General features: G+C 40.9%; 1 protein-coding gene across 1 annotated transcript; it reads left to right on the forward strand.

Annotated features, from left to right (window-relative positions):
- Positions 1 to 111: 111 nt before the first annotated feature.
- LOC124861774 (sodium/potassium-transporting ATPase subunit alpha-1) lies at positions 112 to 15371 on the forward strand. Its single transcript, XM_047355708.1, has 23 exons — positions 112 to 266; positions 543 to 653; positions 4998 to 5057; positions 5540 to 5641; positions 5756 to 5857; positions 5942 to 6055; positions 6180 to 6314; positions 7422 to 7539; positions 7650 to 7918; positions 8007 to 8315; positions 8658 to 8792; positions 10324 to 10516; positions 10585 to 10760; positions 10844 to 10980; positions 11361 to 11511; positions 11595 to 11763; positions 11840 to 11994; positions 12076 to 12199; positions 12286 to 12431; positions 12526 to 12656; positions 13114 to 13215; positions 13962 to 14053; positions 15177 to 15371. Exons 1-23 carry the CDS (start codon positions 255 to 257, stop codon positions 15203 to 15205), a joined length of 3072 nt encoding a protein of 1023 aa, XP_047211664.1. The 5' UTR covers positions 112 to 254; the 3' UTR covers positions 15206 to 15371.
- Positions 15372 to 16993: the final 1622 nt, after the last annotated feature.

Here is a 16993-nt window from a genome sequence, read left to right on the forward strand (position 1 = left end):
CATTTACCAGGGCTTTCTGCAACTCACCTTTCAAGTTTCGCCTCCCATCCCCCCAAAACCCCTCCCCCTACAGGGCAGGTATAGGCTTCCAGCTGCAGATATAAAGGTATGCTGAGGCCAAGCAAACCATCTTCTCTGCTCTGGGAGTGAGGAAAACAGCTGAGAGAAGCAGTGTGGGAAACTGAAAGAGGCGGAGTGGGGGAAGTATTGAAAAAGAAAACCGGATTGACTGCTCTCAGAGCTATTCTGCAATCATGGGGCTGGGAGTGAGTATTTCAACTTCTACTCATGTTTTGATCTTATTTGGTTTGAGCGTGCATTATAAAAGTAATTAGTAAAGGCTACCGGTTTAGGATTGTGAGTCAATTTTGTGATCTGCTATTATGTAAATAATTAACACAAGCTTCACAGTTTGTTTGGACAGCAAAGAAATACTTTCTGCGCTTCCTCGTGAAACTCAAACTGAAGCCCCAGAGTTTACTTTGCGAGTGTGGTTAGTCTTATTCAGAGACTTGTTTTTATCTCACTTTTCTCCAATCCAGAAAGGGAAAGATGATTACAAGCCAGCTGCAACGTCGGAAGATGGAACTAAAAAACACAAGAAAGATAAACAGAAGAAGGATATGGACGAGCTGAAAAAAGAAGTGGATCTGGTGAGTATATTGTCTCAGACGGGTCACTTACTGATTTTCTGCTAAATGAGCAAGCAATGATCAGTCATGGCTGACACAAACCTCATGGAGTCACATTAGATGTCTGGCCCACATTTTGTAAAGATTGCTACTTAGGCTGCTGCATGTGCAGTCAGGTGTTATTAAAGAGCTCTCAGCTATAATCAGCTACCAACACATGCTTTCGGTTGTTTGGTTTATGTTGCTCAATGTGTTGGATGGACTGGTAAAGAAGTGGCCACTCTTAAACACAAAAAAACAAACACATTTAGCTTTACTTTTCCTTTATTTTTCTTTGTTGATCTTACTTCCATTTCTGGATAACGTAAGGGTTTAGATGGGTCTGTAGGTCAGAGTACCGGATAGCGATGGTTGGGCAATTTCCACTGGTGTCAGCTTTTTTCTCAAGTCCTTTCTGAAGTCCTTTCACCAAGGTCAAACGGGAATTTAAAGTTCCGAACCGAGTAACTGAGAGAGTATGAATAATTTTATAAAATCTACACTTTATAAAATTTAATTTTTTTAAATGTAGCAATAGAATTTGGAAGATCAGAGTGTAATTGTTTAGCAGGTTGAAGGCATGATGCCAAATGTCTGAGAGGTGACCTGACTCTTGCTGTGTCCTTCACAAGGTCAGACCACAAGGAGAAAGTAGTCACAAACTTGATATCTCATTCTATTTTCACTTATTTGGCTGAATTATGAAGTTTTATTAGATCTCAAAAGCTGATAAATTAAAATAGATTAATGCAGTTTTTAAACTAATTTCTAAATCTATTGCCTCCCAACATGAACGACAAGCATTGACCAGTTCTTGCCCTTATTTAAATTAGAAAAATACATTACAATTATACCTTTTTTACTCACTTTAAATGTGTTTAGACAAACTCTTTAAAAGCCATTTTGTGTTAGCCCACTCAATTATTCCCAACCGTATTTGGACATCAGATATCTTTATGTAGACCACTTATCCCCTATCAATTTAAAACCATATTCTGAAGTTGTTTAAATGGAAGGCAATGTTGTCTTTCCTATCTATTGAACGAATGTTGCTTCAGTATCAACACTGATCCTTGCCCATGGTCTTTCTACAGGGGTCATTCGAAATTATAAGATAATAAAACTCCCATCTTGGTGACATACTAATGACTTTGAACATCTTAACTAGATGTCAAAGTCCTGCCGTCGCTGAAGGACGTTTTAATGTCATAGCAACCCTTTCGCTGATCTCCTCTGATCTCTTCCACCTAGCATGTCATTCACTGCAATTAATGCCATGCCTTATCTTTAAGGTGTGTCCAAGGATGCAGAAATTATTTCAGTCCAAAAAATGCTTATGAATGTTTTCCACCATGTATTAGTGATTCAAGGGCTCCAGATTTGATCTGTGGTTAAATAATTATGGCTTATCGAACTGTGGTGAAACAGTAATAAAAGCACAGATGGGTCTCTAGAGAAACAAATCTAGCCGACATGTTAATGATTATTGCACAGTCATGTAATTAACTTGAGGCATCAAAGTCCGGCTAAAGACAATAGAGGCTATTCCCATAGCAACATTATGCAACCTTTGATTTAAATATATGTGACAAAATCTGAACGGAAAATGCTTAAAGGCGAAATAGTCGGTTTTGTTTCATTTATTTAAACAGCAGTAGGAATTTCCAACCCTCAATTTATCTAAGAGCTTGTGGTCGGCCATCCAAATAACATCAAAATATAGCCAAAACATGAAAGCGAGCCAGGAGATGTCCTCAGTCGGCCTGTTGAGAAGAAGAAAAAAAAGCAGCACTACTTTGGAGCATGTGATAACATATTATTCATGGCACATTTGGCACAAACAGAGATGTGGATGGGAAGGACATTGCAATTATTTCCATTTTCTTCTTCTTTAAGGAAGGCACATAAATGTGACAGGACCTGAGCCACCCAGTAGCGGATAAACAGTTTAAAACTTAAATGATTGAATCAATAGCATAGAAATGTACTATTCAATTGGTCAATGGAAGTTCAAAACAGCCCTGTCTTTGTTTAATCAAAATTCAACATGGGATGGTTGATTAAACATAATGCTAATAACTGATGAGACTGCTGCACTTGTGGTCACAAGAGTGGTCACAGCTCACATGTTTAGCAGACGTTGTCATGGTTGTAGGTAGAACCAGAGGCAGGCTGTGATTTAATGTAGTACTTTAATGATGAAAATAAACTTACAGGGGAACTCGCAGGGAGAGCAGGTCATCGAACACAGGCAGCAAAACAGGTATCAGGCAGTGTAACAGAGTAAGGGAAGAATCCAGAGAAATAAATCCCATGTACAAAGAACAGAACACAAGAATAAACTAATATTTTGGAAACTAAACATAAAGGAAAGATCTAATATAGCAAAACACTAATAGCAAAAAACAACTAAATATGGCAAGAACGTAATAAACAACAAGAAGGTGATCAAAACAAAAACACCAAAGGATTGTAACAGAACTATACTTATGTCTATAATAATGGAAACTGGACTGGTCAGTTCTGGCACTCAATTCTTAAGTTTGTCCATTTTAGGGTAATTTCCGCAGTTAGTCTTATAGAAACCTAGCTAATCATAGAAAGCTGTATAAATAGTAAGACCTAGCCAGATAAGATGCTGCCATACAATATACAGTTTCAACCAGCTGCCTACTGAGCTCATGTTTTCATAAGTAGCATTGTTAACAACAAATGGTAATACCCTCTCATGGTATTCTTAAAGTGCAAACTAATAATGTGTATTTTTTCTAAAACTGTTAATATTTCTATTTTCTACCAAGTATCCCAAACGCTGCCACACACACGATTTAAAGGTGATTTTGACTTCTCCAACTTTTATTCTTAGCATTCCTCAATGCTGAGCAAGTATTCTCACCAGCCTGATGAGACGTCCTTGACAGCTTTGGCAATGCAACATGGTAACACAAGAGCTACTTCCTTTTACTTCAAAATAAGAAAACAAGAAATCTGTTCCAATTTCTTTGCCAGACAAAATTCAAACAGACAAAATTTTGATAACACCTGGATAGGGCTTTGAGAGAGAGAGAGAGGAGAAATACTGTGCCATTTCTATCATCGCAAGATCTCTTGGCACAATGACCAATAACTGACAAGAGTGCTACAGTAGGGACTGCCAAAACGGTCACAGCTCACTTTTTTTGCAGCAACACCACTTTAACTAAATAATGGGTAGGACTGGTGTGTACTATAAGTTAATTTTTGCAGTTTAATTTACTAAAAATGAGCATGGTGTTTAAAATAAGCAGTTGTTTAAATAAACAGTTTGCAAAAGAAAATGGAGCTATACATTTACATTTAACAGTTCCAAACCAGCTGCTTATTGATTAGGCTACTTGGAACCTTTTGTCTGGAAGACCAGAGATGACTGCTACGATTACTATTCAAGCATTTTCACATGTTTTGTTATTGTATTTCCATTATAAAGTCTTTAAACCTTGTTGTTTGATGATCATATTCCATAGTTCAATGTTATTCACACTTAAAGTTACTGTAGTAAATTGAAATGGTAATAAAAGTGAAAACAAATATGGTGCCATAGGGCTGGGAAATGAAACTGTGCCTGTTGTTTCTTCAGTGGTGTTTTCAGCATTGACACATGTATGATGTCAGTGTATCACCACAGAAAGCAGTGTGGGCATCTCTACTCGGGGCGTTTCATGAACACAACAATACCCAGTTTTTGTTTCACAGTACAACAAAATCGAAAAGTGGGAGTCAGATATGATTGCAGTTCTTCCAAATTACATTGGAGGAATTTCTTTTCATTCATCCGCTGTGGGCGTTATTTAAAAAACAAAAAATCAGTGTGGGCACATGAATGTGTCAGCCTCTCTGGTTGTTCATTTGCAGAAACACTTTGGTTTGCTTTTTCAATTAGAAAAACCACAGTTGCTTGGGTTTGAAATAGTGGATGAACCTCTAGAAAAATTATTTAGACTCTTGATATGAAACATCAGAGCATCAGTGTAGTGTCCGTACTCTACAGAGCTCGTCGCAGTTCATTTGACTGCAAGCTCTCAATCCTCTGCAAACTAGTTTTGCTCAAATGCTTGACTAATCTTAAAATCACTGTACGGACCACTGGTGCCTCCATAATCCCGATTAGATAAGTGACTCTGCTTTGTCGTCTTTATGTTCACTGGAGTACACGTCAACACATTCTTTAATCCTCAAAGTATATAATATCTGTGGGTTTTAAAATGACAAGGATTTCAGCTTGTGTGACGCAATGCCTGCCAATCTCATTCTCCCCTATTTGTGTTTCTTTTTCTCCTCCCTCCATAGGATGATCACAAGCTGACATTTGATGAACTTCACAGAAAATATGGCACGGACCTATCAAGGGTGAGCAGGATTTGTTGTGATTCACAGAGGTAGATGAGGCCAGAGTACAAGCTCCAGGCAGAACCACACAGACAAACACTGCTGGAGCACATTTTGATATAATTATCCTGCAGAGTAGCGATGTGGTGTATGGGCAGAAGATTTAGTAAAGTGTCTATTAACCCAAATGCTAAAATGTTTTTTGCAATGGGACAAGTGGGAGTACGCAAAAAAAACCTTGCTGCCACATCGTAGTTTTGTTTATTCATGGTCTTCATTTTGCAATATATCTATAATATAATCTCTTTATAGTTGTTCTTGAGTTTTCCTCAAAACAAAGACTTAATTTATGCCAGAACACTGTCCTCATTGACTCAGCTGGCCAGCTGACCTTAATCAAAGTACACACTCCTCCAACTGGAATCTTATTCCACCATCTTTGTCAATCTGCCAAAGAGACTTTATAGACTTAAACCAACAAACTCAGTTGTGTGTCCTTTTAGGGTCTTTCTTCCTCCAGAGCAAAAGAGATTCTAGCCCGAGATGGTCCAAACGCCCTGACGCCTCCTCCAACGACACCTGAATGGGTGAAGTTCTGCAAGCAGGTAAGATCCAACAACAGGGCTGGCACAATGTTAACCATTGCAAATTTATTTTGATTAGCTGTGAATGACGGAAATGGATCAGTAGTTTAAATGTTCTGTTGGTCTCTCTTCCAGCTATTTGGTGGTTTCTCCACGCTGCTGTGGATTGGTGCATTCCTCTGCTTCCTTGCTTATGGTATTCAGGCTGCTTCAGAAGATGAACCAGCAAATGATAATGTAAGAGGGTCACTGTTACTGTAGGTGACAGTCATTTCCTGGTGCTCCAGAGACACAATGAATGTCCTATCTTTCTCCCTGCAGTTGTATTTGGGTATTGTGCTGTCTGCTGTTGTCATCATCACTGGTTGCTTCTCCTACTACCAAGAAGCCAAGAGCTCCAAGATCATGGAGTCCTTTAAGAATCTGGTCCCACAGGTGAGAGGTCCCTGTCTCCACAGGCCGTAAATGTCACTGCCCACTACAGTAGATGCCTCTGTGCCACATGGCTGCTTGTTGTTGCAGTCTGGATTTTAGTTCAAAACTTTCTTTGATTTTATAGCAAGCCCTGGTTATCCGGGACGGGGAGAAGAAGAGCATCAACGCTGAAGAGGTGGTGGTCGGTGATTTGGTGGAGGTGAAAGGTGGAGACAGGATTCCTGCTGATCTCAGGATAGTCTCTGCTCAAGGCTGCAAGGTCTGCATCATTAATCCATATGTATATCACAGGTGACAAAATTACTGGAATCCCTGCTGTCTGTACTCTGCATAACCCCCATAATAACAGCACTTGGCTGGTGGACCATCACATGTTTTGGATCATTGTCCTGTTTAAAGACCTATGACAACCCACTTTCAATTTTGTTTTAGAGTCAACCACATTTTATTTAAAATAGCCTTGGCATTTTAAAGAGCTCATTATGCCCTTTATCTTGCAAAGTTTCCATGGCCTTTGGAGAATATAGAGTCCCACAGCATAACAGATCCTCCTCCATACTTAACAGTTGGCATGGGGTGCTCACTGTCCTCTTCACTGTATGTGGCCGTCATCTGGCCATGTTTGTGGTTTATACCTTTAACTTTTGTTTTGACAAGATATGGACAATTTTAAGCAAGGATCTATTTTCTTGCAGTCATTTCCTGATATAAAGATCCACACACATTTGCCTTAGTTGAATGGTAAGATCTCCTGTATTTACCATTTTGAAGAGTGGCTATAAGAGGTAGGCCTTTGAGTCGTGCCATTTTTTCCCCAGGGAGGTGAGGGGACTTATATTTCTAATGAAAAGCTCCTATACTCCACATAAATACAAACATATTTGAGTTACAATTACGCTGTTTTGCCAAACGTATTGGGTCCCCCAATTATTGAATTCCAGAGTTCCAATCAGTGCCTTGGCTGCAGGTGTATAAAGTTTGGTGTGGAGAAACCTGACCGGCCTGCTCCTGACCTCACCATTCTTCAACACCATTGGGATAAATTAGAGCAGAGGCTGCAATTCTGCCATTTTCATCTAACTATGAACACACTCCTAAACCTTGTGGAAGATGTTTACAGAATAGTTGAAGTTGCTATTGCTGGCAACGGTTGGTCCATGAACAAATTGGACCTTGTAGATCAAGAATAGGATGTGAGAATAGGATTGGCAATATATTGTCAGTTACAGGAATTCTTAGGGGACCCCATAACATGACATCAATGTGTAAAAAATATGTAAAAAACAAAATAAAAGCAGCTCTGTTGTCCTAAAGTCATCTTGTTCCTTCCTCTGTCATCCTCATTTATTCATGTTTTATTTGTCAGGTGGACAACTCCTCACTGACTGGTGAATCAGAGCCCCAGACTCGTTCGCCAGATTTCTCCAATGACAACCCACTGGAGACCAGGAACATTGGGTTCTTCTCCACCAACTGTGTTGAAGGTACTTAGAAATGCAACCCTACATTTATGATGCATGTTAGGTTCAAAGACATTCAAGACTAGGGTTTGTCCTTACAATATTACCTTATACTTTCCCTTCTTGATGTTCAGGAACTGCCAAAGGAATCGTCATCAATACCGGAGACCGTACCGTTATGGGTCGTATTGCCACCTTAGCTTCCAGTCTAGAGGGTGGAAAAACACCCATCGCCATTGAGATTGAGCACTTCATCCACATCATTACTGGCGTGGCCGTCTTTCTGGGTGTCTCTTTCTTTATCCTCTCCCTCATCCTCGGATATGGATGGCTGGAAGCTGTTATTTTCCTCATCGGCATCATTGTGGCTAATGTGCCAGAAGGTCTACTGGCTACTGTCACTGTGAGTCCTAATGTCCCTTAATATCATCCTCTTAGTCTACAAACATGTCAGAAGATTTGGTCTGTAAAGAGTGGATTTTTGTCTTCAGGTGTGTCTGACTCTGACTGCTAAGCGTATGGCCAAGAAGAACTGCCTGGTGAAGAACCTGGAAGCTGTCGAGACTTTGGGCTCCACCTCCACGATCTGCTCAGACAAGACCGGCACCCTGACCCAGAACAGGATGACCGTGGCCCACATGTGGTTCGACAACCAGATCCACGAAGCTGACACCACGGAGAACCAGAGCGGCACCTCGTTCGACAGGAGCTCGGCTACCTGGGCATCTCTGGCCAGGATCGCCGGACTCTGCAATCGAGCCGTCTTCCTGGCTGAGCAGAACAACATCCCTATTTTGAAGGTGAAACACTAGTGTACCTAGTAGGGATCTCTGAGTCTTGGTTGTTACCCAAAAGTGCTTTTCTTTAATTTAATGCAGCAGCACACCCGGATGCATTTTCTGTAATATTATGACAATGTAGTAAGTTTGGCAAGGGGCTTCAAGCCCTGGTAGAGTACCTAGATTTAACAACATAGTAACTTTGAAAGCACTTAGTATTACTAAAGTGGATTGCAGAAATGTGTACCTATACTATTTAAAACTAATTTCAAACAAAAATGGCACGTATTTAAATAAAAAATGTAATTAAATCAGTAATTTATTAGAAACTTATCATACTTGTTATTTTCCTTAAACCCACAGAGAGACGTGGCTGGTGACGCCTCAGAAGCTGCCTTGCTCAAGTGTATTGAGCTATGCTGCGGCTCCGTTAAGGACATGAGAGAGAAGTACCCGAAGGTTACAGAGATTCCATTTAACTCCACCAACAAATACCAGGTAAACCATTGCTCAGGTCTATATTATTTAGCCGTCATTTAAATTATAGTACCTTGGTAAAGTATTCAACTCCCTTGAACATTTTCACAAGTTTATTGTTAAAACAAAATCATTAATTTTATTAGGATTTTTTGAGAGTTTCCTACACATTTGTTTTCAGTCAGTCAGTCAGTCATTTTCTACCGCTTATTCCATAGTGGGTCACAGGGGAGCTGGTGCCTATCTCCAGCAGTCTATGGGTGAGAGGCAGGGTACACCCTGGACAGGTTGCCAGTCCATCGCAGGGCAACACACAAACAACCATGCACACACTCATTCACACACCTAAGGGCAATTTAGAGTGACCAATTAACCTAACTGGCATGTCTTTGGACTGTGGGAGGAAGCCGGAGTACCCGGTGAGAACCCACGCATGCACGGGGAGACAATGCAAACTCCATGCAGAAAGACCCCCGGCCGGGAATCGAACCCAGGACCTTCTTGCTGCAAGGCAACAGTGCTACCAACTGCCCTACCGTGCAGGCCCATTTCTTTTCATTTCACATTAATTTAACATTATGTCCACTGGGCGAGAGAGAGGGTACACCCTTGACAGGTCGCCAGTCCATCACAGGGCAACACAAAGACACACAGGAAAAACAACCATGCACACACACACACTCACTCTGTTCATTGCGACCTTCTGTAATTAATTGTGCCGTTCCTTTTTCTTTCCTCCTTGTGGCTTTGCTTCTTCACTTTCTCTTCTGTGTCTTTCATTCCTTGTATCTTATTTCTTTCTTGCATCCTTCACTGTACCCTTACTTCTCTGTTTTATTTTTTGTGCTTCCTGCCTTCCTTGACCCCTTATGTTGTATGTTGTATATTATTTTGTTCCTCCCTTATCACTTTTTGTCCTTCCTTCCTTCCTTCCTTCCTCACTTGTGTCCTTTCTTTTGTTTTTTATTCATTCATTCCATTCATCCTAATGTGTGTCTTTCCTTGTTGTCAGTCTGTTGTTGTTGCAGGTTACACATGTTATACAGTGGCCCACCGCTGTATAAATATTTTTCATAACCGGATTCTTAATTTTAGTATTTATATTTCACTTATTCTGGAATTTTGAGTCTGGAATTTTTACATGATAAACATGTAGAAACCTTGTAAGCCACCAGCAGGGTTTCTTCCAGACTTGCCCTGTATTTAGCTCTATGAATCTTCCATCAGAGAAGATCATCCACACAGCATGATGCTGCCACCACCTGAATGTGCACTCCACAGCTTTTTGAGTTTTATTTGTGAAATATTTTGAAAACCTTCTTCACATTGTGTTTTTCTTTGTGTTGATCTAACACATACGATCCATATAAAATATACTCTTTGTGATTGTAGCACGACAAAGTGTGCAGAAGTTTAGGGGGTATGAACCACTTTTGCCACCTAGTGGTCAGGTCGGATGCTGTTAATGACACCATCCTGTTTTTGAACTTTTTATTTACTTTTGCATAAATCAGTGGTGGCTCCTGGATTCAGCTTCTCTCCCTTCCAACAGCTCTCCATCCACAAGAACCAGACGCCTGGGGAAACCAAACACCTGCTGGTGATGAAAGGAGCCCCGGAGAGAATTCTGGACCGCTGCTCCACCATTGTGCTGCAGGGCAAAGAGCAACCTCTGGACGACGAGATGAAGGATGCTTTCCAGAATGCCTACGTGGAGCTGGGAGGACTTGGAGAAAGAGTTCTTGGTATAACACAGATCAATACAAACATCAGGAGAAAGCTGAGTTGTTATTAACATTTTTGTTTTATTCAGGTTTCTGCCATTTCAACCTGCCTGACGACCAGTTCCCAGAGGGCTTTGCATTTGACACTGACGAAGTGAACTTCCCAACTGAGAATCTGTGCTTCATTGGCCTCATGGCCATGATCGACCCTCCCCGTGCCGCTGTGCCCGATGCTGTGGGAAAATGCAGGAGCGCAGGAATCAAGGTTCTATGAATAAAATTTGTTGCCCATGTAGGTTGGAAAATGAGCTGTAGTTCTAACGTTTCCTGTAATCCCCTTCCTCTCAGGTAATCATGGTGACAGGTGACCATCCCATCACTGCCAAGGCCATCGCTAAGGGCGTAGGTATCATCTCAGAAGGCAATGAGACTGTTGAGGACATTGCTGCTCGCCTGAATGTTCCTGTTTCAGAAGTCAACCCCAGGTCAGTCCTTTCATCAAAGCTTTATTTATTTAAGATTCTCCTTGAGGTTGTTTTAGCTCTAAAACCAGCACTGATATTTATTGAATTATAGCAGTTCTGAATAGCAAAGCTGTGCCAAAAAGGTTCTTCCTGTTAATTCACTGCAAGACAAATAAATCTTAGTGTGGCTCTGAGCTTATTGCTTTGCTGCTCCTTGATCAGCAAGTTTAGCTTGTGAGTGAAGATCAGCAATGTATGCATGCATTAAAAAGACTTTGATGCAACATTTCATAGATCTTTGAACATAATTTCAAATCTCCAGAATCAAAATCTTTATTTTCTGTCATTAGAAAGCTGTTTTTTGCCATTAAGCTAATATTTGGCCGTGATTTCTTCAACAGGGATGCCAAAGCTTGTGTCGTTCATGGTGGAGAGCTCAAAGACATGGCGGCAGATCACCTTGATGAGATCCTACAGCATCACACAGAAATAGTCTTTGCCAGAACCTCCCCCCAGCAGAAGCTGATCATCGTGGAGGGTTGCCAGAGACAGGTGAGCGTCTGCGAGCCAAAGGTATCTGAGAGATCATCTCAGATGTTTGTCCATGTTTTAACAGCACTCTGCCTGCTCTGCAGGGAGCCATTGTGGCCGTGACAGGTGATGGTGTAAATGACTCTCCAGCTCTGAAGAAAGCTGACATCGGTGTTGCCATGGGTATCGCTGGGTCTGATGTCTCCAAGCAGGCAGCTGACATGATCCTACTGGACGACAACTTTGCCTCCATTGTTACCGGAGTGGAAGAAGGTAAGATGAGTGAAAACATGATAATTTAGATAATTGCAACCTAAAAAAAATATTAACCAGTATGGTTGTTGGTCAGGTCGTCTCATCTTTGACAACTTGAAGAAATCTATTGCCTACACCCTGACCAGTAACATCCCTGAGATCTCACCCTTCCTCCTTTTTATCATCGCCAACATCCCCCTGCCTCTGGGAACTGTCACTATCCTCTGTATCGATCTCGGAACAGACATGGTGAGTTTTCTGAGAACTTTGTTAGTTTGACAAGATCAAACCGATTACTTCAGGAGCTACAAGTTACTTCTTCTTCCCCAGGTTCCTGCCATCTCCCTGGCTTACGAAGCTGCTGAGAGCGACATCATGAAGAGACAGCCCCGAAACCCCAAAACAGACAAACTGGTGAACGAGAGACTTATTAGCATAGCCTATGGACAGATTGGTAATAACCTGAATCAGCTTGGCATATTTGTGAAACAGGATACTTTATCTGTAAACGTGCTTTTAATAGTTTCTCTCTTTCATTAGGTATGATGCAGGCCACAGCTGGGTTCTTCACATACTTTGTGATTTTAGCTGAAAATGGCTTCCTCCCCATGGACCTCCTTGGAATCAGGGTCCTCTGGGATGACAAGTCTGCAAATGATGTGGAAGACAGTTATGGACAGCAGTGGGTCAGTGGCCCTTGTGATCTCTTGCTAATCTGTTTTCAGTCATTGTTTGATCTCACTTTCATATTTTCTTTTTTTCTTTCTGTCTGTCCTCCAGACATACGAGAGAAGAAAGATTGTTGAGTTCACCTGCCATACAGCTTTCTTTGCCAGCATTGTGGTTGTGCAGTGGGCCGATCTGATTATCTGTAAGACCAGGAGGAACTCTATTGTGCGGCAAGGAATGAAGTACGTGCAAAAAACACTAAGCCACAAAATATGACGAAGTAAGACGAAACACAGAGTGTTTTGCTGTTACTTGAGGGATCCTCCAGGACTAAGTTCTTGGCCCTCTCTTGTTTAAACTCTATATGTTCCTTCTGGCAGTCATTAAACGAGAACACAACAGTATGCAGGTGGTATGCTAACGTTTATAACGACATGTCCCTGGATCTGTTTGGTGTTTGCTTCATTGCATAGATGATACAAGGATATGTCAGGATTTCTTCCAGTTAAACGAGGACAAAACAAACATTTCATCTTTAGGTCATACTTAAGACCAAATGTGCAGGGATGTTTGTTGTTATTGCTCCAAGCTCTAGATCTCTCTCCCAGAGACTCCGGGAGCTCTTGATTCCTTTAAATCTTAAAAAGGGTATGAAAACCTTTGCGCATTTTATCTTATATATTATTTTTCTTCTAACAGAAATCGCATCCTAATCTTTGGTCTCTTTGAGGAGACAGCTCTTGCTGCTTTCCTGTCATACTGTCCAGGCATGGATGTCGCCCTCAGAATGTACCCTCTCAAGTGAGTAAAACGTACACCCACACAATTCTTCATTCAGAAATTCTGCTTTATTTATTGCCACACATATGTGCCTTTTGTTAATTAACATTTGCTATTGAGTGTAATCCCCATTAGAGCCATTTCTTTTTTGCTAATTTCTGCTTTCAGAGATTCTCTTGTTCTCTAATCCATGCAGAAAGCGCTTCCAGATGCTTGTTTTCCAGGACTGAATTCTACCTCAGAGCTGTTATGTTTTTTTCTTTGATATGTTTTATAATGAAAGAAGTGGTTATTATCTCTTGACTGAAATAATTTCCACTTCAGAGGCAGGATGAGGAGCTTAAGTTCTAATGAGATTCTTTGAGAAAAAACAGAAAGCAGGGAAGACATGAGGCTCATTAGCTCACGAGTTAAACTCACTCCTTCATATTACTTTCTTTCTGCTTTTCACCTTTTCTACACATTCCTGTTTCTCTGCTCAGGCTTGCATCTTTTCCGGATCTGTAACAAACTCCTTGCTGGGGTATAAATCTGCATCACAGTGAGGTTTATCTGCATGAAGGACAGCATTAGCAGAGGAACAGGCCCAGAATGCTCCAGATTTGCTTTAGTCTTCATTATTCGAGCTACTCCTGCCACAAAAAAGCTTTTAGAAGAATTTCAGCCAGTCATAAAGGCTCAGAACAATCCTCTTCTGCCTTGTAAGTTTTTTTTTTTTTTGTCACATTCCATTTTAAATTCCCCTCTCTGTTTGTCCAATACTTCAGGCCTTCTTGGTGGTTCTGCGCTTTCCCATACTCCCTACTCATATTCGTTTATGATGAAGTTAGAAGATATATCCTCAGACGCAACCCAGGAGGTAAGACTTTTAATTCTTTACCTACATTGTCAATTGTTGGATATTTGGATTTACTGTATGTTATTCAACACTGACACAAAAATGTACATTATGAGCAGGAACTACAGCTGCCTCTGTTTGTGCTACTTCTATTCCTAGCTCTGTAGTTGTGTCTAATGTTGCAGCCACAACTGCTTCCCCACACAGACAACTAAAACTGATGGCAGTGGCCCCATGGGAATTGTACCCTCAACCCTGCCATTGTTAATGCCTCGATTCAGCTGCTTTTCTATTGATTTCCCTGCGTGTTTGTCAGAGTTGCTACATCTGAGCCTCACAGCATAGATCACTGAGCACACTGCTGCCCATCCAAGGCGAATAATGCGTTAACATCACACAGATAAAAATAAGTTCGGCTGACATATTTTCCAACAACCTCAGCTTTCTGTGAGATACGTGTTGTTATTGTTTTATTCGCAGAGGCTCCTCGTGGCTTCAGACAGCCATCTATTTTTCACATTCTGACAACACTGTCACAACTGCAAGTTTTAATTTATTTGATTGTGATTTTATATAATAGATCAATTGGAAAGAATTTACACAAAAATGTATTTACCTTCATCTATACTTTAATCCATCCTAAAGCCTGCTTCTAGATAAAGTTGGCATGGTGGAGCACCTGGTACAATCATGTACACGCAAATGCATTAAAAACCTCCCGACCCAATTAGAAAATACTGTCAAAATGTGACTTTAGAGTGAATTTTGACCTCTATGAACGGTTCTTCCCTTTTCCGATGTGTATTCGTCTAAGGTCAGACCCATATAGTCATTTTCTTTCTGAATAATGATGAATATTTAACTTGCTATATCCTGAAAAGGCCACAGAATCTCCTGTCCCTCAAGGATGTCATCACCATAAAAGGTTATGACTACTTTGTCTTTAAATTAGTACATATTTTGCTCGTCAGTTAGGTTTTTATTCTTTGAATCACTGCCATTCAGCATGAAGGATGACCTCATCCTGTCAGCCTTTTTGAGATCCACCCATTTTGCCCTCTTTCTGTTGAACCTCTGATTGTTAAACAGAAATAGTTTCAAGGCCAAACAACCTTCTCTTAATTGTGTCTACTTTATTTTTTAGGTTGGGTGGAGCAGGAGACGTACTACTGAGTCAACCCAGAGGAAGAAAGCGTATTTCATCGTTATTTGCTGCCATGTTACATATTTGTTTGAAATGCCAGAGCCAACAAACACAAAAGAAGTCTTAATAAATTAAGTGTATCTTAATTTATTTGTCATTCACAATAAAACCTATCCATGACATTGTACCCCGAAACTGCTCGTGTCAGCCACTTTGTTTTTGTTCTTTCAAATTAGGTTTCCCATGCAGCCTGGGAAAGGATCCATCCATCCATCCATCTTTTTTTCTGTTTGTCTATGCTCTGTTCATCCATACATCTTGTTTTTTTCCCATAACCTAGTCACTGTAGAGTTATCTGCCACAAATTCTAAAGAAATGCTTGTATTTATGCTCTGAAACTGGATTTAAAAGGGCTCCATTGCATAAACCTGTTTAAAATGAACATTTTCTCCTGATTATATCTCTGTCTTCCACAGATGGTCAGCACAGAGTGTGTATGTTTGCCTGCATGTGTCCATTATCTGAAGAACCAGTGTACCACACAAGTGTTTGCAATCTATTGCCCATTTGACCGCAAATGCAAAGAGGTCCCTGAGTGAAAATTAACTGAGACTGCTGTAGTACTATCTACTTTATGTTTGCCCCGGTCATTATGAATGCCCCTTTTCTCCCTCTTCAGTTACATGGATAGTATTCCATTATCACGACAACCTGGTAGCAGATGGCTGGCCTCACAGTTCACACATACTTGAGGGGGAAACACTTGAGCTATTGGGGTGATTATTCCTCGAAACTGTACAGATTTCCTTTTCTGCTGCTGGAGATAAATATTTTCAGCAGCCAATCAGATTTTGTTCCCTCACAGCAGATGGGGCTGCTGTAAGACAGACAAGAAGAATCTGCAGACAAAAGGATGGAGGGATGCAGAAAGAAACAGTAGGAAGGGAGAGGATGAGGTTGATGGATGATGAAGGAAGAAATTCAGATCAGCAGATATATTGGCGTTCCGCAGTTTCCTCAATTAAACTTCTTAATGTTTGTTTGAGTTAAAAAAAAAACGCTGTTCGTGGATTCATCTTCTCTTCTCTGAAGGAAAACGGCTGCAGACGGACACCAATATTATCATGTATCATGCCTTCAACCCCCCCTCCATCTCCACCCTCCTCGCCGTTCCTTCCCCCTGCTGAATGTGCTTGTTGCCATCGCAACCCTATTTGAGATCTCACTCTCTCTCCTCTCTTGAACATCTAAATAAATTCTGGGCTATTTATAGAAGAGCGCCGGCGACATGTGAGCTACAGTTACAGCACATGCATGACTTTAACCAAAACAGAATATTCACTTGTGTCCAAATGCAGATGTATGTAGATGAGCCTGTGCACACAATGTAAAAACTCTCCTGTGCGACCATCTGTCTTTTAGGTCCATCTATGGTTTTATGTGTTTTCTCCTGCTTTTTCAGCTCGAAACAGAAAAAAAACATGCATCATCACCAGTGTTCCTCTGCAGAAAATAGTTGAGTGGCAGTGAAATCTTCCTTTCGTTTGATCTGTCTTGGGTTTATCTTGTCAGAGTGCGCTTCAGGCCAGCTGATTGTGTTTGAGAGAGGCCAACATTGAGTGACACATCTAGCCATCAGGAGACAATAAAGCTTGTTTGATGGGCTCAACCTGCTCGAGTAGGTTGCCTTTCAGATGCAGCAGGCAGGAGTGGAGGGCGAAGCTGAATTTGTCTTAAGAAAAAAAAATAAGCACAATAAGTTCAAGAACTCCTCCTCTGTCCGTACAAACAGCAACAAGTGGCAGAATGCTTCTTGT

This window comes from Girardinichthys multiradiatus, chromosome 24 (genome assembly GCF_021462225.1).
Source record: "Girardinichthys multiradiatus isolate DD_20200921_A chromosome 24, DD_fGirMul_XY1, whole genome shotgun sequence".
NCBI classification, from domain to species: domain Eukaryota; kingdom Metazoa; phylum Chordata; class Actinopteri; order Cyprinodontiformes; family Goodeidae; genus Girardinichthys; species Girardinichthys multiradiatus.